This window comes from Solanum dulcamara, chromosome 11 (genome assembly GCF_947179165.1).
Source record: "Solanum dulcamara chromosome 11, daSolDulc1.2, whole genome shotgun sequence".
NCBI lineage: Eukaryota > Viridiplantae > Streptophyta > Magnoliopsida > Solanales > Solanaceae > Solanum > Solanum dulcamara.
Window position 1 is genome coordinate 43,155,848 of NC_077247.1, and position 22,791 is coordinate 43,178,638.

General features: G+C 33.7%; 3 protein-coding genes across 5 annotated transcripts; 2 read left to right on the top strand and 1 right to left on the bottom strand.

The window, feature by feature from the left end:
- LOC129872927 (BTB/POZ domain and ankyrin repeat-containing protein NPR1) lies at window positions 1-5,650 on the top strand. Its single transcript, XM_055947883.1, has 4 exons — window positions 1-1,193; window positions 2,001-2,751; window positions 3,504-3,680; window positions 5,116-5,650. The coding sequence occupies exons 1-4, from the start codon at window positions 639-641 to the stop codon at window positions 5,376-5,378; spliced, it is 1,746 nt and encodes a 581-aa protein (XP_055803858.1). The 5' UTR covers window positions 1-638; the 3' UTR covers window positions 5,379-5,650.
- Window positions 5,651-8,167: 2,517 nt separating this feature from the next.
- LOC129874503 (transcription termination factor MTEF18, mitochondrial-like) lies at window positions 8,168-10,387 on the bottom strand. The gene has a single exon (XM_055949795.1). The coding sequence runs from the start codon at window positions 10,004-10,006 to the stop codon at window positions 8,276-8,278; it is 1,731 nt and encodes a 576-aa protein (XP_055805770.1). The 5' UTR covers window positions 10,007-10,387; the 3' UTR covers window positions 8,168-8,275.
- Window positions 10,388-17,111: 6,724 nt separating this feature from the next.
- Window positions 17,112-22,276, top strand: LOC129873825 (probable RNA 3'-terminal phosphate cyclase-like protein). 3 transcript variants are annotated; one of them, XM_055949012.1, is made up of 8 exons: window positions 17,112-17,200; window positions 18,503-18,542; window positions 18,625-18,886; window positions 19,020-19,169; window positions 20,583-20,764; window positions 20,869-21,044; window positions 21,158-21,371; window positions 21,668-22,276. In XM_055949012.1, exons 3-8 carry the CDS (start codon window positions 18,682-18,684, stop codon window positions 21,875-21,877), a joined length of 1,137 nt encoding a protein of 378 aa, XP_055804987.1. In that variant the 5' UTR covers window positions 17,112-17,200; window positions 18,503-18,542; window positions 18,625-18,681; the 3' UTR covers window positions 21,878-22,276. The 3 variants fall into 3 exon arrangements, with proteins under 3 accessions (XP_055804987.1, XP_055804988.1, XP_055804989.1); XM_055949013.1 differs by having other exon boundaries at window positions 18,655-18,886; XM_055949014.1 differs by having other exon boundaries at window positions 18,661-18,886.
- Window positions 22,277-22,791: the final 515 nt, after the last annotated feature.

Below are 22,791 nucleotides of genomic sequence, written 5' to 3' on the forward strand. Positions count from 1 at the left end.
CTTGTCTCCTTAAAGTAACCAGGGACAAATTTTCTTGATTTCTGACCCTTCAATCTATTGTGGTTCTTCATCGGATCTAGCTTGAGAAGAAAAAAAACAGTATTTTTTGCTCTGCAATTGGATTTTTTTTGTTGTTGTATTGACTGGAGTGAATGTTATTCCATTTGGGTAAGTTGTGATCAAGCAGTTGAAGGTTATTAGTTGGCAGGAATTTCATTTGGGTAAGTGTGATCAAGCAGTTGAAAATTTGCATGTTGTATTCTTGAAAAAGATACTATTTTTACTCTGAAATTGCGGTTTAGCTGATTGTAGATAGGGTCCAATTGTTAGTTTCTGCTGAAGTTTTAAAAGGGTTGATTTGGTTGTACCTGAAATTGGGAGAATTTGAGTTGTAGTTTGGAATTCGGTTCTTTTCTTGATCTTTATTGTTGAATGTTATAAGAAAGCTTATGGAAAGGTTTGGTCAAACTTTTGTTGTCTGAGAAGAATTTCTTGTATTGTTGATTGATTAAGGTTTTGGAGAGGTTCTTTTTCTGCATAGAGCCTGTGTGGAGAGTATTGTACTTCTGATTTTCTGGAGTTTGACTATCTTAGATGTAGATAAAATTTGTGTATTTTTTAGCCTATACAATTGTGAAATGGGAAGTTCTGCTGAACCTTCATCTTCTATAAGCTTTACTTCAACTTCCAACACGTCGAATGGGTCCATTGGCGTTGGCCAAAACACATGTGGCTGTGGTGGATTTGAGACAGGGACTAGTTATGAAATCATCAGCTTGAGTAAACTCAGTAATAATTTAGAGCAACTCTTGTTAGATTCCAGCTCTGAATTTAGTGATGCTGAGATTGTTGTTGAGGGTGTTTCACTTGGTGTTCATCGTTGTATATTAGCTGCCCGGAGTAGTTTTTTTCGGGATCTATTTAGGAAAGAAAAAGGGAATTGTGGAAAGGAAGGTAAGCCAAGTTATTCTATGATTGATATTTTGCCTTGTGGTAAGGTTGGATATGAGGCTTTCCGTACTTTCTTAAGCTATTTGTACTCGGGAAAGTTGAAGCATTTTCCTTCAGAGGCATCAACATGTGTGGACACTTTATGTTCCCATGACTCTTGCAGACCAGCAATCAATTTTCATGTCGAGTTGATGTATGCCTCTTTCGTGTTTCAGGTTCCGGAGCTAGTGTCACTTTTTCTGGTAAGTAACATGCTTTCTGCTGATTAATTTACATTTCAAGTGGGTTTGTAGTGTTCATTGTGATTCAAGCTAACAAGGACAAATGCAAAAGGTTATTCGTGTATCTCAATAACTGAAAATTAGATTATAGTATGAAACCTCTATGTGAGTTTTTGGTGTGAGATGGTTTTCTTCTAAACTTCTGTTAAATTGTCAAAGAAAGAAAAATTCAATACATTAATCATATGAAAGTGGCATCCAGATAATGAATATTCTGCACTGTCATACACTGCAATATCATTGTGATGTGAACCCAAATTCATTCATTTGCTCATACATTAGCCGCTATGTACTGCGTACATCATGGCATTCTTTTCAGTAAATATTGGTTGCTAGGAGAAAACTAGTTCTAAGTTTGTTCTAAACACAAATAGTTACTCATTGCAATTGGACCTTGTCAAGTTGACATGGAATATGTCCTACTCATCGATGGACATAATCTTTGGAAACTCACTGATGTTATTATGCAAAATAAATTTGATTTGTCTATGATGGAGTTTATTGATATGTTTGAGTTTAGAATGCATATCTAATGATTTTGTTTTAGACAGTCGGACATCATTGGCTGTTTAAGTTTTGAGGGTAGTAGTCTCTGCGCTAACCTTTTTAAATCTGCCTAATGGTAACAAACACAATGAATATTGGACACACATAATCTATGGCTTCTTCCAGTTTCATAAAAGTTGGCTGCATTTGTTAAAAATATAGAGAGAATTTTTAGCAACAACCAAGAGAACAGTCTGCTAACACTAGCTCGTATAATTGCAGCGACGCCTTATCAATTTTGTCGGGAAGGCTCTTGTGGAAGATGTAATCCCAATACTTGGAGTTGCATTCCATTGCCAATTGAGCGAGCTTCTCAATCATTGCGTTGATAGAGTAGTACGATCAGATCTTGAAAGCACCTGTATTGACAAGGAGGTTCCCTTTAAAGTTGCAGAGAGTATTAAGTTATCACGGATGAAATATCAGATTGATGAAAGTAAGGTTCTGCCCGTGGATCCCTTGCATGAAAAGAGAAAAAATAGGATATACAAGGCATTGGATTCGGATGATGTTGAACTTGTCAAGCTTCTACTTAATGAGTCTGACATAAGTTTAGATGGAGCCTACGCACTTCATTATGCTGTTGCATATTGTGACCCCAAGGTTGTTAGTGAGGTTCTTGGACTGGGTGTTGCTAATGTCAACCTTCGGAATACACGTGGTTACACTGTGCTTCACATTGCTGCCATGCGTAAGGAACCATCAATTATTGTATCACTTTTGACTAAGGGAGCTCATGCATCAGAAATTACATTGGATGGGCAGAGTGCTGTTAGTATCTGTAGGAGGCTGACTAGGCCTAAGGAGTACCATGCAAAAACAGAACAATGCCAGGAAGCAAACAAAGATCGGGTATGTATTGATGTTTTGGAGAGAGAGATGCGTCGCAACCCAATGGCCGGAGATGCATTATTTTCTTCCCCCATGTTGGCTGATGATCTGCCCATGAAACTACTCTACCTGGAAAACAGAGGTACCTTTTATAATATGCTTGGGTTTTCCTCCTTTTACCAATCAAGGCCCAAGCAACTTCTAGTCTTCCAGTTCTGGAAGCTAGGCTTCTCTGGTTGAAAGTTCATACTAAGCAAGAATTAGTGGTCCTACTGGATTTTGTTCATTTATAGTAGTTACGTAATAAGCATTTCATATCATTAGATCCTGATCTTAGATCTGGATAACTCCAACGAGAGTATCCTTTGAATTTGTAGGGCAACCTTGACTGTTAATGTTGGAAGCATGGTAAAGTGCTGGCCTATTTACACCAGGATATGCTGTTGATCATTAGACACTCATCTCCTGTTAATAGTCATTTATATTAGCTCATTATTTCTCTAAATTTTACGTGAAGATCTCTGTGGGGCCAAGTTTTGGTACATGAACTACAGTTCTATCAGTGTTTGGACAATCATGCTGGTCATAATACCTGTTGATGCCACACTGAGAATATGAGGGGATTTAATGTATACTGACTAATCTAGTTGAAAGCAAAAAGAAAAAAGAAGAAGAATAAACAAACATAACACACACACCTGAGTAACTTCTGCATTATATGATGACTTGGAATGCAGCCATGATTTACCAGTGTTTGTTTTTGTTTTGTACTATATCTATTCTGTCAATATCGGCTTAGTTTCTTCATTCAATTCTGATGAATCTGATGTGGTCCTCACATGAATTAAATTTGTCCACTGAGCAAGTTACTTCGTGATGGCTTTTGTGTTACAGTGGCATTCGCACGATTATTGTTCCCTCTTGAAGCCAAACTAGCCATGGAAATTGCAAATGCTGAGACGACAGCTGAATTCGCAGACCATTTGGCATCTAAAGGTTCATCTGGAAACTTGAGGGAGGTTGATCTGAATGAGACACCCATAATGCAGAAAGAAAGACTCTCGAAGACAGGTATCCACTGATAACCAGTCTATTGATTAAGATCATCTTACATGCACCAAATTTCCTATTTATTTCCAATTTCATCATCATTTACTCGACTTGAAGAGCATCTAGACAACCCATTTTCTGCTTCCTCCATCCTTTTCTCCCAAACGAGGAAAAGAAAGAAAAACAAAGAATGTAAATTACTTTTGGTCCATTCTGTAGCATTAACAATTGATGTTAAATCCCCGAAATATCCAGGATAATAACATAATAAATATGTGCATGTGTGTGTAGGGTTTTGCCAACCTCCTACATGACTATAGTACGTCACTTTATGTGCAATTTTCTTTTTCATCAAATACCCTTCTGACTTAAAAGAATGACTATATATATAACTGGCAGCATGTATATATCATGCCCATAAGTATGACTATATAAAGTAGAAGTTCAGACTTCAAACTGTGATGTCTGAGAGAAAAAGATGGCAAGTAAAGACATCTTATCCTTCTTTCAAGTCATATCTTCCGTAGTCTAGCAAAATTGTCCATCTCTTACTGTTGGTCCTTTCCCTCCCTTGAACATTGACGGTTAAGAAGAAGCAAGAAGGGAAACACCGGGTTTGTAGTTCTCTGTATAGGTGATCACCAGTTTGGTCCTCTTTAGCCTCTAGTATATTGAAGTCTGCCCCTTCCAAAAGAAGATTGGCAAACACCTAATGTTGTTCACAAATTGGAGAAGGAAGAAAATGAGGGGAAAGGTGCAAAAATTTCCCCTTCTGTTTGTTTGTTTTAGGACAGAAAGTGAAAAGAGATGGATAAAAGTTTTTGTTTGGACCAACTGTTCTCTTATTCCCAAACATGTTCTTTTCTCGTATCTCTTCCCTTTCCTTCCCTAGTTTCTAGACATAGTGTGAAGAAAGAAAGAAAAAAAGTGAAATAGGTACATGGTCTTCCGTAAAGAAGAATCAACAAGAAAACAAGTTAGCAGCTCATTATTATTTTCTTTATATGGTAAACCCCACCCCACCCCTTAGACACTCTCTGTCCAGGAGTCAATGGTGGTGCTCCCATGGTGTCTTAAACCCCCAACATCGCTGGTTAGAGGTTGAGGGTCCCATGAACTATGCTATGCCTCAGTTTTCAAGTGCAGCTCACTACTTTGCTGTCTTTTATACATGACATCATGTCTTTGAGCTTCGAGTCCCTGTGTCATTTAAGCCTGTCATATCACTGATTTCCCCAACTTTCCAGCTTACTACTGAATGTTGCTGGAAAGTTGGCTTACAATTGAGTTGAGCTTTTCCCCTTCTTTACTGCTAACTGTTCCTTCAGCAGGTTTACATTTTCCTCAACTTTTTCTTGTTTGCACATAGGTTCTATTATGAATTGACAATTTCAGAATTGTATTTTCAAGTTACGCTCCTCATTATTCTAAATTGATTTTGATTTCATGGTTGCAGTTGAGCTGGGCAAACGCTATTTTCCTCATTGCTCCCAAGTTCTGGATAAGTTTATGGAGGATGACTTACCCGACTTATTTTTCCTTGAGAAGGGCACTCCAGAGGAACAAAAGATCAAGAGGAGGCGATTTAAGGAGCTCAAAGATGATGTTCAAAGGGCATTTAACAAAGACAAGGCAGGACTTCATTGCTCTGGCTTGTCTTCCTCCTCATCTTCCACCTCTTTTAAAGACGGTGCAAGTGTCAAAGTTAGGAACTTATGATAGTAACTAGGTTTTATCCTTCAAGTTGTTCTTAAACTCAGTTTTGTATGTAAGATAAATAGTCTCCAAAACACTATCTTGTAAAACTTTCATTATAATGCCTGCTCTATCGTTGACCATTTTCATAGTTCATCTTGTTAAGCTTGCTTGTTTATAGTAGAAATAAAGTTGCATAAGAACAAGCTTGCGGAAATATTAATGCTGTAGAAATGATTCGCGTGTATGGAGAATTTATCATATTTTTTTACTGCGTAGAGATATTTGGATCATCACTTTGTGCATGCCAGATGAACTTTTTAGAATAATGGTCATCTCTTGTCGCAGAAGATGGTGTTTATGTTGAGTTGCAGATCATTTTCATGATGACGGGGACCCATTTTTGAAAAAGAAAAATTGTGGTACTTATTTTGCCTCATCTCGACACTACTTTATCTTCTGTTCTATTCTTCTCGAACTAGAACACAAGTTCAAGTTAAATATGATCTCACAAGTCACAAGCTCCTCAACAGATGTTAAATATGATCTCAGCCCTAACCATGTGTAAAATTCAAAGCATTACAACTTTGGTATTCTTTGTGTAATTTGAAAGTAGCCCAGGATGCAAACATTTTTGTGGATTTTTTCCAACTCCCTTCAGACGTGGGAGGATAGAAATCTTATTTTGCTCTAGAACATTTGGCACCAACTTGATGCATAGAAATGAAATTTACCTTTCATTTAAAAAGACAATAAGGAACTATTTTTACAACAGTGGTGTCTGAGCAAGTTTGTGTGCACCTCGATCAATCCAACCGATACCTCCCACCTCCCACTTGTACATGTTACTAAGTAGCTCTGTCCACTAAGACTTACATATGAGAAGAAATGATCTAGCATTTTGTTTACAAAAATCATTCCACCAGCACAACTTGATATAAGTGTTCTCTGGAATTTCTTCCTAGAATATTAATAAATTTAAGGAGAAAGATAATTATGCTCTAAAATTGCATATAAAGAAGTAATTTCAACAATATACTCCAATAGGCTTTAGTATGAAATAGCATATAACATCCTCATAAGGAAACAAGTACACATAATATGTCGAGCTGTGTCCATAGAGGAGAGGAAAAGAAAGCGTAGGCACACAATCATGGCCTGTTCAGGACAAAGGAGTTTGGGGGCCAAAACAATATTGTTTCGTAATTACATAGCAATACATCATGAACAGTTCATTATTTCGTGTCAACATTAGGGGAAAGAAACACGTACATAGAATAAGAAATTTGATATCTAACAGGAAATTTCACTCTGGCTAGCTGCTTGGAGGAGACTGGCCACAGTTGAGAGGCCTCAGAAGTTTGGCATTCAGGTTCATAGGATTGCATCTTCTGCACAACAGCAGTGGAGTCTTTTGATCATTTATTCTTTAGGTGCATAGTGACAAGGTGGTTATGGACTAGGCTGCTCAACTGGCTGGGCATAATCAGACCTGTAGGCGACTGGAATGAGGCCAATAGGTGGGCTATGTCCAAATCTGGTAAAGGAGCAACCCTGTGCAGTATGTTTGCTATGGTTGTGGCTATCATATGGAGAGAGAGGAATGACTTGAGATTCAAAGCAGGCCACTACAGCATTGATAGAGTATGCAGAGCGGTGGCTTTGCAAATACACATCAAAGGCCAAGAACTGCCAAAATGGGGAACAACACTAACTTCTCTACCAAGCCCCCCTTGATTGGTAGCTGCCAAAATGGGGGACAACACTAGCTTCTTGTCTTTAATTATAGACTGTAGCTCTGATTAAGCATTGTTTTCCAGGATTAGACAGCTACTATAGCCTGTTGTTGTAAGCTTGAATAGTACAACTGTCTTGTTTTCCTTTGAAACCTTGGAGGTCTACTCCTAGCTGGATTAGTAACCATCTGACTTGGTATCAACACAATTTGTTTGTTCCAAGAAAAAAAAGGATATCTAACAGTCAATGCCCCAATTTATCGTTACGAAACCAGGGGCATACTAGCAGAAAGAGAAGCGACAGAAGCTGAACAGAAAATGTACCATCATAAAGAAACAAGGAAAAGGAACACTGACGAATGATGAGATACACACCTAAAAAAAAGTGTACTTACTGATAGTAACAGAATAGACAGTCTTCTTTATTCTTAAAGAGTATCCCCATCCCCACTTGGGAAAGAGATTCTTGAGCCTTTTTAAGGATAAGAAACTTCACCAGGAAAGAAAAATAGATTTGAGAGAATCAACAAACCTCTTATGGATAACAAGGGATTGCACCCAAAATCATTAGTAACAGTTTTCTTCAAGGGTGGTGGCTTGGACTTTTTTCGTAACTTTGGTGTCCAAACCAACTAGGTCGCATGTCGACTAATCCATTGGGCACCCACTACCTCCCACTGGCATTGATACCAGCCAACTCTATCCACCAAGGCTTATGAGAAGGATGGCTAGGGTATTAGGTCAGATCTATTATTTTACAAGTTTAAAGATATGTAACAGACAGATTTTACCACAAGCTTCTTCATATGAAATCAGTACATGATACCTTCTTGTCCTCTCAGAAAGACCCTAACAAATATCCAGAGTCCCCTCAACTACAGCATGAAGAGAAGGGGCTGTGGCAGGAGTAGCAACTAGCAACTGGGATGAGAAGTCCTGTGACAGAATCAAAGGAGAGAAAAACCAAGCAATCCCCTTCTGACACTTCAAAATATCATTGAGTGAGGTGTATCTCCTAACAAGAGACGTATTAAAGATTTAAAAAAAAGACCTAGACAAACCAGCAACAACATAAGGTGCAAAATTGAATAATCAATTAGAACTAGATTTGAAAAAACAGCTTGAGGGAAAAATGACAACTTTATTCATCAGAAATGATATTGAAATCAATCAGCTGGATTGAAGTTAACTTTTTAAACTTTCCCACATTGCTGGACCTTCTGGATGTATGTCAACAAAATATTTTACAAAGCGAGCATCTGAACAAGCAAGAAGAGTGCTCACTGATAATGTTGGTTTTGCAGCACCCTTTTGCTTCAGCCATGCATACATTGAAAACCGAATATGGACTCTGTCCACATCATAGCAGAGGTAAGATGGAAATGACACAATAGATTCCACTGGATAATATGTTTTCAGTAGAACAATTTTCTTCTCAAGCACATCTTTGCCCTGGTTCAGTGTCGTGGGAGCCTGTTTAATCATATTAATTACAACATTGCAGTCCAAACCAGCGTTTACTAGGCAATCAAACCTCTCTTGTAACTGGTCTCCTCGTCCGCGGAACTGCTTCAAAGCTTTTGCCATCTCATCTGAATTTTCTAAGTAACCTAATCTCAATAAAAAAGTAGTTTTCTGAAATACTTTTCCTGGGTCCTGGGAAGTCATTTTCTCCACGTTAGATTTTGATTTTGAAGCTAATCTGAACAAATTCAAAGGGTCATCTTTTATAGTCTGACATAAACGACACTTGTCACCCTTGAAGCCCCTCAAAACAGTCTTTGGTCCCTTCAGAGAATGTGAACCCAGAAGTTGTATATGTGTAGATACAATATTTGCAATTCTTTCGATCTCTAATCCTATCTCCAATAAAAAGTACAATGCATGCCAAAGATTTTTAGTACAGTTCAGAGATAGAATATTAGGATTTTGACAGAATAGTGAGTATATGTCATTCATTTTAACACCCAACTTCAGTAATTGCCCAACCAATACATAAATCTGTTTTCCAGAGCCTTCAAATAAGAATGCAGGGTTCATCTGAAACAAAGTCACCATCTTTTCATCACTATATCCTACTTCATTGAGAAAACGCAATGTGCTAAGCATTCTACCCCAATTGTAGGAGTGCTTGTTGGATAAATATCTTCCCATCCAATCATTTTCAAACCCTATAATTTTCAGTTTTTCAAGAACCTGAATAAGTTCACTGTTCATCTCACCAAGCAAAAGAGTAGGGGAACAAGTCACCAACTTTATAACTGTTGATCTGCTCAAACCAAGGTTCTCGTGAGCCCTCAATTTCATATCTAATACTCCATGGTCATATCCAAATATCTCAGTCGCTTCCTTATATATCTTCCCAATTTTAGTGCGAGGGATTCCATAATAACAAAGAACATGATAATTATCAATCAAGACATGATCATCACTCAAAAATATCAAATCTCGTGGAAGCATAGATGTAACCTCAGATTGTTTCAACCCCAAGCTCTCGAAAAACGGCTCAAACTCATTAATCGGATGGTACCTGAAGTAACGGGTCAATGCCCTTGTTACATCTTGATCATTATCAACCTTAGACAGCAAGCTTTGAAGGAAACAAGGTGAGTTCTTGCTAATGTGATCAGCATCTACATAATTAAAACCTCTTGTACAATGCAAGTAATCAAAGAGTACTGCTTGTCCATCAGTTCTTGCAACCCGCGATATTTTATTCATAGCAGGGGAAATGGGTGTCTGAGTTGTCAATTCAGGGACTGAAACACTACGAAAGCATCGAATATTCAATGATGAAAATTTCTGTGGACTATGAGAAGTGGAACTCTTTTCAGAAATTGGAGTAATAAACAGATGATTGAGCTGAGATATCATTTTCCAAGATGCACTTTTTCGAACTTTCCGAATTACTAGCATCTCAAGTTAGCAACAACAAAAGATTCTGAACCAAATACAAAATATAATTCTAGCTTATGCAAATCTTCTAAGAAACTTTCATGGGTGATTCATTTTCTACACAAATACATTAGAAATGTCACATTAATGAACAACTGTTCAGCAAAAGATGGTTTATTTTTGGTGATTTTTACAACTCAACAGAGTAGAATTGAAGTAATACAGAAACCCCAGAGAGAAAATTGTGGAATTTGATACCTCTGATATTACTTGGTGCTTCTCTGTGCCTTCATCCACAATGCTTAGAAATTTTAGCTTAGATTCAAAGAGGTACTTTAAAATTCTAAAACCCTAGAAGGAGGAGGAATTCACCCCAAAATCTTCTGTTCACTCATATCTTATTTTATGTTGCACTAAAACCCATGTATTATTACTCAGTTGGACGTGTCCCCTTATATTTTTAAAATTATACACTTAACTCCCTTTAACAATGCAAGTCCTCCACAAATATTTTAATTTGATGAATAATATTGTTGTTGTTTTTTTGTAAACTTCAGGTGAGCACTTGGTTGGCATTGAGGGAGGATTATTCCGTATCATTCGTGTGGATGACCACCCTCTAAATCAATTGAGTCATTTTGAAAGACTGAATAATATGTTATTTTTTAAGAGTGTTAAAGTATTTAATTTTAAAAGTCAAAAGGATATAAGTAATAGAATAATTAAAATACAAATTTCATATATATTTAATTATGAGAAATTTAAGTAATAAAACAAACATTTTTTGTTGAAATTTATTCACACATTTAAATTATTTTTGACATTTTATAAGACTGCATATTTTGAACTTTTAAATCGGAAATAACCATATATAGTACTTATAAGACATATCGAATACTACTAGCCATTTATTGCATTTTGAACATGCGTGAATTTTATTTTTTAAAAAAATTATAACATTTAATGTACAAGAATTTTCCTTTTTTTATTTAAGTTTGGTTTCTGATTCTTCTGCTTTGTATTATTTTGAGTTTCTTTTTTTAGATACACCTTCCTTTTGTGTAAGATCTTCATTATATAAAGATTTAAGTATTTTTTTTTCAAAAATATGATAATACCATAAAGTTTGTGATGATTAAAAATGTAAGTGTTTGATTATAAAATAGGTATATTTAGCAATCAAGTCATATTATATTTAAGGATATATATTTATTGTAATTTATATTAAACTGATGATGATATTCTCAATTGTTTTGATCGATTTGCATTTTTTTTCACTAATCATCTAAACACCCTACAAATCTGTTAACTCTTCATTTGTTATTGTGATCGTACTTCTTCATATATAGTGTTCTCAAGGATGGCTCAATAGGATAAAGAAAAAAGGCAAGCGTCTTATGCCCCTAAAACTTGAGGGGCCACATTTTTTTTTAACCAATAATAAGTTATACATTTTTTTAGAAAAAATATTGAGACTATTTATAAAAAAGATTATATATATATATATAAAGAGAGAATTATTAGAAGAAGTTTGACACAGTTGAATTAAAGATCAAATTTATCGATTATATGATCGATTGAAAATGAATTATTAAAAGAATCAGTTATAAAAAAAATTAACAATTGTACATCTCAAAGAGGTAGAATAATAAATTTCATAAGAAAAAATATATTGTATTAATTTATTTTTATAATTAAGACCTCCATTTGATTTTCGCTTTAGGTCATTAATATGCTTGAGCCGTCCTTAGTGTTCTTATTCATGACAGATTATTTTTGTTCTTTGTACCATGCATACAGAAAAACTTGATGAGAGCACTTAGACATAAAGTTTGCAGAAGTTTTGTTCTTCAAATACTTTGGCTAAAATAAAATGTTACATGATAGGAATTGATTGTGACTACCAACCATCAGGGATTTCATGTAGTTTGAAATTATTTTTTCTTATTTAGCGACGTAACTGTATGAAAAATCTATATTTGGATTTACTGTGATGGATAATTGGATATTATTTAAGTTTATAATTACTGTTAATTAAGTGGTAGAATTCATTAATATTATATAGCAAACTAATCTAGGCAGCAAAGCTACTATATGCGAATTAAAAAAATTCCCAATGCTCAAATAAAAAAGTTTTATCCATTATTCATTATGAAGAATATATAATCTGCATATATTTTATTGCCTCTAAATCTCATTCATCAAATTGTAATGAATATATTAATATTATTTTATCCAAATGAATGTGGACCAAATTTTAACCAGATTCCTTCAAAAAATAATACATTGGGAGAATTTGAGGTAGGCCGACTCAGTTGAAAAATAGTATATGCAGAAAATTTGAAGTGGACCATCTTAGTCAGAAAATAGTACATGCAGAGAATTTGAGGTGGACCGAGTCAGTTAAAAAATAGTGCAGAAAATTCAAAACGATCAACTCAGTATTTATTTAGTCAAAAATAGTGCAGAAAATGCAAGGCGATCGACTCAGTATTTATTCAGTCAAAAAATAATGTAGAAATGTTGAGATAGCCGATTTAGTCGAAAAAAATAGTGTAGAAAATTTGAAATGACCGATTCAAAATTTATTCCGTTGAAAAATAATGCGGTGAATTCGAGGTGGCCAACTCAATCTAAAATTAGTATGGAGAATTCTAGGCGACTGCACACAAACTTGTAGAACATAAAGAGTTCTAACAAAAAAAAAAAAGTTGACCCTTTTATTACAATATTAAAGCGTTTAAAGCAGCACTTTTCTAGTTTTCTTCATACTTATCCCCACCTTAAATAACACAAACAAAATTTTATTAGATTAGAAATGACAATATTCAAAGAGCTAATACCAAATAAATACTACCTTATCAGAAAACTTCATGTGCTATGATCTAAAACAGAGAGCTCATCTCCTTACGTGATAAGAGCAATTCCTTATTTTATATCTGTAAAATAGTGTTTAGAAGTCGAATGATTTATCTGTTTATATCTGACTTATTTTTGATCCGTCCATATCCAACTCGATATACCCGTTTGCCACTCCTGCATATGCTGTGTTTTAATTTGTAAATAATTTTTTATTTCTTAATCATTATTATATTAGTCACAAACATAAAACCCCTCTTTCTCTAATTTTTTAAAATTAAACTAACAATATCATGTATAGTATAATCCTCATAAATAGGGTTTGAAAATAATAGTGTGTACACATAGCTTAAAAAACAAATACTATAAACTTTTATTAATGCAAGAAGTCTATTACATCTCCAACTACTTGAACAAAATATGCATATTCATTGCTCCTATTTATTAAGTTAAAGGAAGGGGACTTCACACAAGCATATGCACAACTTGAAACATTCCGACCTGATAGTCCGATGGAAAAAGTTGCATCTTGATACTTGTTCAAGTACAAATATTTAATAGCATTTAGGATGAAATTACGCAAAATAAAGTTGTAGTTTTTATAGCAAACTTGAAGGCATTGGTTGGAATTTGAAGGATCATTTTCAGAATTTTTCTCAACCATCATTCGCTTGATATAAGCAATTTCATGTGTGGTCTTATACAATGCCAAATGTAACATTATATCTGCAAGACCTTTAGCTTCTTCGTTTGCGCTACGAGGATTTGATCTGAGAGATTCAGTACAAAGTTTGTAATTTTGAGTTGATTTACATACAGTATCTATAACATCTGCTGATGATGTGTGAAGGATATGGAAGAAAATAATTAGAAGAAGCATTTTTCGTTTCAATTTTTTTTTTTTTTGGCTCTTCAATTGTAGAAGTTCTCGAAGAATTTTACCTTTTTTTCTTTGAAAATAAGATCAAATCTATCATAAAGAGATCAAATATTTATATACAGGACAGAATCATACATAATCTACTTTATGATGACTAGATTTAACATCATTAATTATTCATGACTAAATTTATGAAAACGTTTGTTTTGGCATTAAATTGGTGGTTAGAATCATCCTATTATTTTTTGCATTTCACATTTACAAGACTCTTGAGACATGCAATGCGTATGTATTCCATATAAACGAGTATAATTTTTTTAAGTATAATATGTGTTATAAAAATGCCTTTGAGTAATAAAATCAAAATTAAAGATAAAAAGGGTAAATTCTGAAAAATAATTAATGTCGTTACTATCACTTAAGAGTTCACACCGTCATAAGCTAGCATTTGATGATAGATTTTCAAATACTTTTTTTAAATTCATATTTGGATTGAAGTTTCAACATGTGTTAGATCATATTTTTTGAAAACTTATTTACTTTTTAATTAAAAAAAATACATTAAACATAATTTTTACCCATTATTTTTTAAGAACTATCAAAAATTATCCATAAGTTTGGCACAAAATTTTTCATTTTATGATGAACTAGATAATACATTATTCAAAAATCATAACATGATACTTTAATAAAAATAACCAATAACACAATTACTAGCTTCTACAATTCGTCAAATTATAATTAATTAAAAAGATTCATCGGTGCAAAAATAAATAAATAAATACAACAACGGCACGTAATAACTAGTTATTCTTTAATGTAATCTTTCTACATTCTATGAATCATCTCTTCACAGACATGCATTTTCAGATCAAGTGTGTTTAATGAGGGGAAAGTGTAGATAGAATTAGTTAGGATCATAAATATATAGACTTTTTTTTATAATATAAAAATTTGGGGTAAATTTTAAAATTTTAAAAGAACAACAACTATATTTTAGCCCAAATATTACAATTTTTTTTTTGATTTTAGGATTTTGAATTTTTTGCCAAAAAAAAATTCCCAAAACCAAACAAATTCTATGCCCAAATTCATTTTTACAGTCCAATTTATCTTGCATCAAAATGATCCCTGCAATCACTGAGAAAGGTTCAGTATTATATCTTGAAAAAAAGATCAATAAGCAAATTAAGGTAAAGCGATAACTTGTGTTGCATTACACTATTAAAATAACTTGAATCTGCATCGAAGCACTATGAAAATAACAAAATGATCCCTTATCTTGGGGCTCATAAGCAATTTTCATCACATGAATATATTTGGTCACAATCAAATTCTGATTATTGAATTTAATGAAAATTGTAAAAAGAATAAATTTAGCGTTAATTTATATTTGGAGGCGTATTTGGTGCATATTATGTTATTTAGTTGTAGTGGCTTTTTCGTGTTAAATAACCTGAGTCGTTTTTTATTTATATTCATCTTAATAAAATTAATTAAAATACATGTATCTTACGCAATTTATCATGTAAGATACGTGTATATCTCATATTATTTGTCATCTAAAAACAAAGGCTATTGATTATTAATTAGAATACATGTATCTCACGCCGTCACACATTTTGTCAAATAAGATACGTATATATCTCGAGTAATTTGTCACGTAAAAATAAAAGCCATTGATTATTCTTATATATATATATATATATATATATATATATATATATATATATATATATATATCTTATAACTCATTACCCTTAAAACAAAATCGGTTGACCTATTTTTCTTTCTACTCCTCGTTTCTTCGCTTCTCTACTCCTCTTCCTTTCCTCCCTCTCTGCACAATATGTTTTTTAGAATTTATGAAAATAAAATATATAAAAAATTAAATAAAGAGTTACTCTTTAAAAATTTAGAAAAAAGAGTTACTCTTATTTTATTTTTTTATATATTTTATTTTCATAAATTCTAAAAAAAATGTTGTGATAGATCGTAATTTAATAATTAATTTTTCTTTTTCAATTGACAGTATAACCGTTTTTTGTAATATTTTGTAAGACAAAAATAAATATATATAAATTATTGTATGTTACATAAGAATGCAAATGTTTAAATCTCTCTTATTGATTATAGTTTTAATTTTTTTTTTAATATAATCAATTATTACATGAACTATCAAAATTATTCTAAAAATATTTAAAAATAAAATTAATACTTCACTTCATTGAATATGCCAATTAAAGTATTGTTTTTTTTCTTATATAATAGTTCGTAATATTTTAAATTACAAAAAATTAATATTATAGTGATTGTTTCCTTTAGAAGACATTTACAGTTAAAATATTTAAATTTAATTATTTGATAATCGATTTAGTTTGAGCTTGAAGTGTTTAATTAACACTTTGTTTGGTTGATTGTTACGTATTATTTTATAATGTATCGTATTATATTGTATTGTGTCGTATTATATCGTACTATATTGTGTTAATGAATACAATATTTGGATAGATTGTATCGTTCTCCGTTATTACATAATATCACATATCCATAGTTTGAATGATAAACTTACAGGAAAAGTAGGGTACGAGGTGGAGCTACTATGAAAATGTAGGGTAAAAAATAAAATATAATTATTAAATAATAAATATAGACAAAATGAGAAGAAATAATTAAAGTAACGACGCGATCACACTAAATCAGTCATTATATAAAATGAGTCTTTTTCTTGTTACCTAATGATAGATTTAAATAATACAATACAATAGAATTTAAGTAACAATCAAAATAAATATTATATTTAAACTAACAATACAATACAACAGGTAACAACCATCCAAACAAGGCGTAAACATCTCAAATAATCGAAGACAATTTTACAAAGCCAATATTAAAATATGATTGATTTAAATTAAACTGAATTAGAAAAATTCAGAGATAAAAATTAGAAAAAACTTACATAAATATACAATATTAAGAAAATATTTAAGATCTATAGCAATAAAAAAAGAAATTTACTGAACACTTATAATACATTTTTAATACATATTGCCGAGAACTATTTATAAAACATATATAATACAAGTTTTATAGATAGATAATACATTTATCACATACTTTAATAGATTTATAATATATTATGTCAATTTCTTACTACACAAACATAATATATATTTTAAAACACTTATAATACATTTATATTGTATGCATAATTCACTTTTAATACAAGTGTAGATTTATCATAATATTGCTATAAATTGTAATAAATAAAAAATATCGCTAAAATCAGTAATTAATTTTTTAAAAAAACTCAATTAAGTAATTTTTTCCTAAAAATTAACTGCAACAATAAATAAATAATTTTTTTATATTCTACTTAGGGTTTCTTCCAAGTGTGCTATTGCGTGATTCTCAGAATTAATATTAACATTTTACATCGCCTTCATCAGACCTGGTTGTCTCTTTTATGTATGTAGGTATGTATCTCCTTCATGTTTTGTCTGCTCAGTTCTTTTGGTTCTTCGTTTAATCGGTCGAATTTATTTCCTTTTTGTGCATCTTCGTTATGTTTTCGTATTTGAGCGAACTGAATTTAGGGGATTTTTGGTTCTTTGGCCGTTGAGTACCACTGATAAAGAGAGGAATTTGAATCATACAATAAATTTAAATATAGGAATCACTTCGCACAAATCCAACTCAAACGTGATTGCATATGTAGATGTGATTAGGATAGTTGGTGTTTTGCACTCACCTCAAAGGAAAGAAGTGAAAATAAAATATCAACGGAAAATTTTCTCCTCCCTCTTTCACTTCGTTTGAACTGAATTACATCAACCCTCTCACCTGAACAGTTCGAGCACGAGCCTTTGAAAGCAAATGCTACAGTATAAATTTTGTTACAATGAGATATAAGAAGCTTTGGAGAACCTTCGACTTTGGGAGCGTGAAGTTCTCTTTGTGTAAATTTAGAAACTAAAAGCCACGACTTCAACAAACATCTTGTATACCATTCTATACAATTTTGAGACTTGAGTGGGTGTCACGGAGAATTTGGGGAAGAGAAAGATAATTGTGTTAGTTGGTGTTTCATGTGCAAAGAATCAGGTGAAGATGTGGTGAATCTTCTTCCACATTGTCGGATAGCTTCTTGTTTATGGTGGGCAATTTTGTGATGGTTCAGACTTTAGTGAGTGATGTTGAGCACTGTGAAAGAGACAATGTTTAGTTGTGCATTTAGAAGAATGAAGAGAAGATGCAGGACATGGGATGTTGCTCCTCTAGCACTTATGCTACTTGAGAGGAATAGAAGAGCTTTTTAGGGATCAAAGAAAGACTTTGTACACTTGGGAAATAACCTATTTTCGCTTATTTCTTTTTGTTGCATCCATAGGATTGCTACATGTATTGATGAGTGGGTGTTTTTTTTGTAGAAAACCATGTCCTCTTGTAAGGTTTTCTACTTTGGGTATACTTTTTGTATACGGGCAAGCTTTTGCCCTTTGTTTAATGAAATTTATTACTTTATAATTATCTTATGTGATTAATTTAAATTAAAGTGAATTGAAATGTAACTTATTTATAAAAGTATCTTTTATCCAAGTGCGTTACTTCTTATTTATAAAATCAGATTCGACACTTGCTGCTTAAAAGCTACTTAAATTCTGCTAATTAAAGCAGGCTCGAAAAATTGAACCCGTTTAGTGGCAACCGCTTTTAGCCCTGAAATTCTTGCCATCATTCCTGCTGCTAACTCGCTCTTTTTCCATTTCTTCCTGCAGCTAAACACTCCATTTTTTGGTTTATCTGACAGAATCAAAGGTATGTTTCCTCTATCTTCTCTGTCTTTCTTTGTACATACTTCCCTTTAATTTCTATGCTGAGTAGACAACAACACTTTCAGAGGATATATTATACATTTTTATATGTGAAGAGACAGAGGCGAAAGGCAAGAAACAAGATGGGGAAAGTATCTTACATGAAGCTGAAAGGTAGCCAAAACTTGAGACTACGTCTTTTACTGGCGACCCTTTCATCCAAATCAATTATCATTGAGGATATACGTGCTGATGCTACTTGGCCTGGACTTCGTCCGCATGAAGTCTCTTTCCTCCGCCTCCTTGAAAAAGTCTCTGATGATTGTGTTGTTGAAATCAATGAAACTGGTAAACTTCTGCTCCACCATCCCGTGATTGATGTATTCTATGCTAAAATTGGTTATTTTGTTCTTTGTGGATATTGGAGTTAGAGTTTAGTAGCTGGTTATGGCCATAAATCTGTTATGCTATTTTTTGGCAGGCACAAAATTGAAGTACAAACCAGGAATTATTATGGGAGGAAGACATTTAGTTCATGATTGTGGTGTTAGTCGCTCCATTAGCTTCTTCTTGGAACCATTGATTGTGCTCGGTTTGTTTGGAAAGAAACCAATCACCATTAGGCTTAAAGGCATGCATTTACTCTCCTTTTGATCCACTTTAACTTCTTTGATTTATCTTAAAGGTGGTTTGGTGTTTATTTTACCCTTTAGCTGTACTTTCAACTTGTTGCATTAGGCGTTTGGGCATGATTTGATTGAGATTTGAAAAAAGGTACAGCGAAGCTGAAGTGGTGCTTGGACATGATAACAAGGTTGAAGTTCTGTTAGTGAAAAGTTGAAAAAAATCGTAAAACCCACTTGCAAACTTCAAATTCTATATTTCAAGTTTGAAGTTGAAATAATGGGACAATTTGATAACAAACACATATTTGAAATGGATATTAGTTCAAATATGCCAAATCTTATTCATGGCCAAACGGCTCCTAAATACTAAGCGGGCGCTTGAACTGAGGTGTCTTTTTATAGCTAAGATTTGTCCAAACAACTTAATTGGATTAACCGTCTGGAATGTCCAGTATGACATCTTATCATATGTTTTCACAGTTTTCACTCCAATCCCCTAGTCGTATTCCTAAAACATCCTTGAACCATTTTTCCTCATCTTAGCTCCTCCCCAACCTTTGCCTGGTTTTATCAATTCTCTCACAATCTGCTGCTGAAAGCGTCTTTCAACTGTCTCTGCTTCTTTTTTCTCTTTTGTTTCAGGACATCTATCATCTCTTCCATATCCTTAAGCCTAATTTGGGACCAGAGTAGTTCTGGTGATTGGCAACATGCCTTGTGGATATTCCAGCTTCACCTAAAGTAGAAGCATGATCAAAGAAATCAGTTCCTTCTCCGAACCACATTAGCTTCTAGTTCCACTTCCTCACATGTTGCCAGTCTTCAATTGTCTGGACCAATCAATTTCATCCAGGATTAGATGACCACATACACCATTGCAATTCGATCCTTTTGAGTTTTTGCATACAATTTTTTAGTGAAAACAGAAAAATGCAATAGCAATGACAAATTCTGAAATTATACGAATTAAGAGAATAAGATGAGAAAGCTTAATAGATTTCTAGGGAACTACATGTAAGAGATTGGCAGCCTGATAGTTACACAGCCCTGTGAGGTGGTCGAGGAAATAGAAAGTCTGTATTCCTTTTGGTAGCTGTTATTAGTCCTAATTTCGATTCCTTTGGCTGGTGGTTCAATGCAAGTTGAGGACATAAAAAGGGGAGATAAGTTTGTTATCAAGTAAATTGCTTGGGTTTAGTAGCTCAAGAAGCTCACTGGAGCTTTAGTATCACTCCCCTAAAAATTTGTGAAGTCCAAAGATAAATCCCCAAAAGTACTGAAACTGGCTCTCGCTTTGAATTTTACAGCTTTTGGACGTTAAAACCATTGATTTCCTTTTAACCAAATGTGAGTCTGAAAATGCTGCAGTTATTTTATGAATTTGGTTATTTTTGTAAGGCTTGAAATAACTTTTTCAGGGATCACAAATGATTCGAAGGACCCATCTATTGATACTTTTCGATCAACTACTTTGCCTATACTGAAGCAGTTCGGAGTCCCTGCAGAAGGATTGGAACTGAAAATTGAGAGTCGGGGAGTCGCTCCTAAAGGTGGTGGTGAAGTAGTTCTTTCAGTACCTATGGTCCCGAATAGTTTAAAGGTGAGTTTATTTCTCATAGACTTCATTGTTTTCTGTTCTGAGGCAGCTCAGAAAACCATAAGTGATTTTTTTGATCAATTGTTTTGGTGAGTGCTATTATACAGGCTATTAAATGGGTTGACGAAGGTCTGGTGAAGAGAATTAGAGGTGTTTCCTTTTCAACTAGGGTCTCTGTTCAGTTTGAGAATACGATGATACACGCAGCTCGTGGAATCTTGAATCCTTTGCTTTCAGATGTTCACATCTTTACAGATCATAAAGCTGGAGCACAAGCCGGAATGTATGATTATTTTGTGGATATCTCGCACTTGCTGTGTTTTTATGTAGTAACAATCCAGGTCATGTTTTAAGTTGGAGTTGCTGATTATATCTGAAGATTAACTTTGATTGCAGGTCACCTGGCTATGGAATTTCTTTAGTTGCGGAGACTACATCTGGATGTGTTATATCTGCTGATACTGCAGTTTCTTATTCAAGGGGAGAAGATGATGCTGATCTAGAGGATGATAGGAAAGATCTGATCCCTGCTGAGGAAGTTGGCGAGCAAATTGCTTCTGCACTACTTGGGGAAATTAAACAGGGGGGAGTAGTTGATTCAACACATCAGGTGTGTATAGTTTCTGACAACGTTACCCTTCATGAATTCTAGCTGATCATATCAGGTTCTTTCAATTTTCTGTCTTTTACCTTTGCATCTCCACATGAAATATCCGCCGAGTCAATGTGATATTTTGATGTGCTGATGAGTACACTTCTCCCAGTTCCCATTCATAAACGTTGCCTAGCACCATTTAGGGCTGAAAGTGGCAAGGATATCTACTTTAAGATGGTCTGGTGCTCTCTCCCGTGCCATGAGTTCTTGGTTCTAGTGCTCACCATTCTCTTGTTTGTCTATTATAACAGGGACTGCTGTTTCTTCTATGCGCCCTGTGTCCGAAAGATGTTTCAGAAGTTTGCGTTGGGAAGCTGTCACCCTACGGAATAGAAGCATTAAGGCACATTAGAGACTTTTTGGGTGTTAAGTTTGTCATGAAACCTGATGCCTCCACAGGAACCGTCAATCTCATGTGTCTTGGCTCTGGATTTCAGAATTTATCCAGAAAAGTATCATGATAAAGTAATGGGCATCATGTGGTGATTTCATATACAGAAACGTGTGACGCTTCTGTATCAACATCTTCTGAATGGCTTGACATTCATCAATGAGGTGGTTTAGAGTGAAAATCAATCACAGGAGTGTCACAGGCTGGAGGATTTGATGTGGTCGCTAGTTGTAATGAGAGTACTGTAGGAAACAAACATAGAATCACATGCGTTCATCTCCCTTTGGGGTTGAAATATTTGGTGTTAAGAGTTCTAGTTCATAGATGTTTTGATAATACTTCCTTTTCTGGTTTCCAACAATCTCTTTACCTTGTAAAATTAAGGTAAGGTCTGCATGTACACCATCATCTCCAAACCCATTTGTGGAGGTATGTTGTCGTTAATCTAATTTTTCTTTTGGTTGATTAATCATTTGCTTCGTGGACGAGTTCCCTACTTGAAATTATAACTAATTTACCTTCGCAGCCTTTTGAAACTAAGGAACATAAATAATTTACCTCCAGAAATAAACTTACAAGTTGTTTGATCACTTGGTCTCACTTTCTGATTTTTAACGATCAACTTAGTTAGTTTCTAAATTGAAAATGTACAAGCGGAAATCATGTACTAATTTCTAATAATTATCGGAATCAGCCAATTATTTTTTGTAAGTTTAATTTCTCAGTAGGTTTAGTAACTACTAATATTGTTTATTACCAGGAAAAAAAACTTGTTTATTCCCTTTAGAAGGTTCTTTCAAATTGGAAATCATTTTTAATTAGTACAATTAGGTAACATTGAAAAGGTTTGCAGTCCTACCTCCCATTTTCAAACATGACAGGTCATTTTTAGTTAAACAAATTTCTTTTGTTCAATCGTCTTCAAAATCAATATAGACCATAAACTCTAGAATTGATTATTTTACTTTTAAATCTATTTTTTTT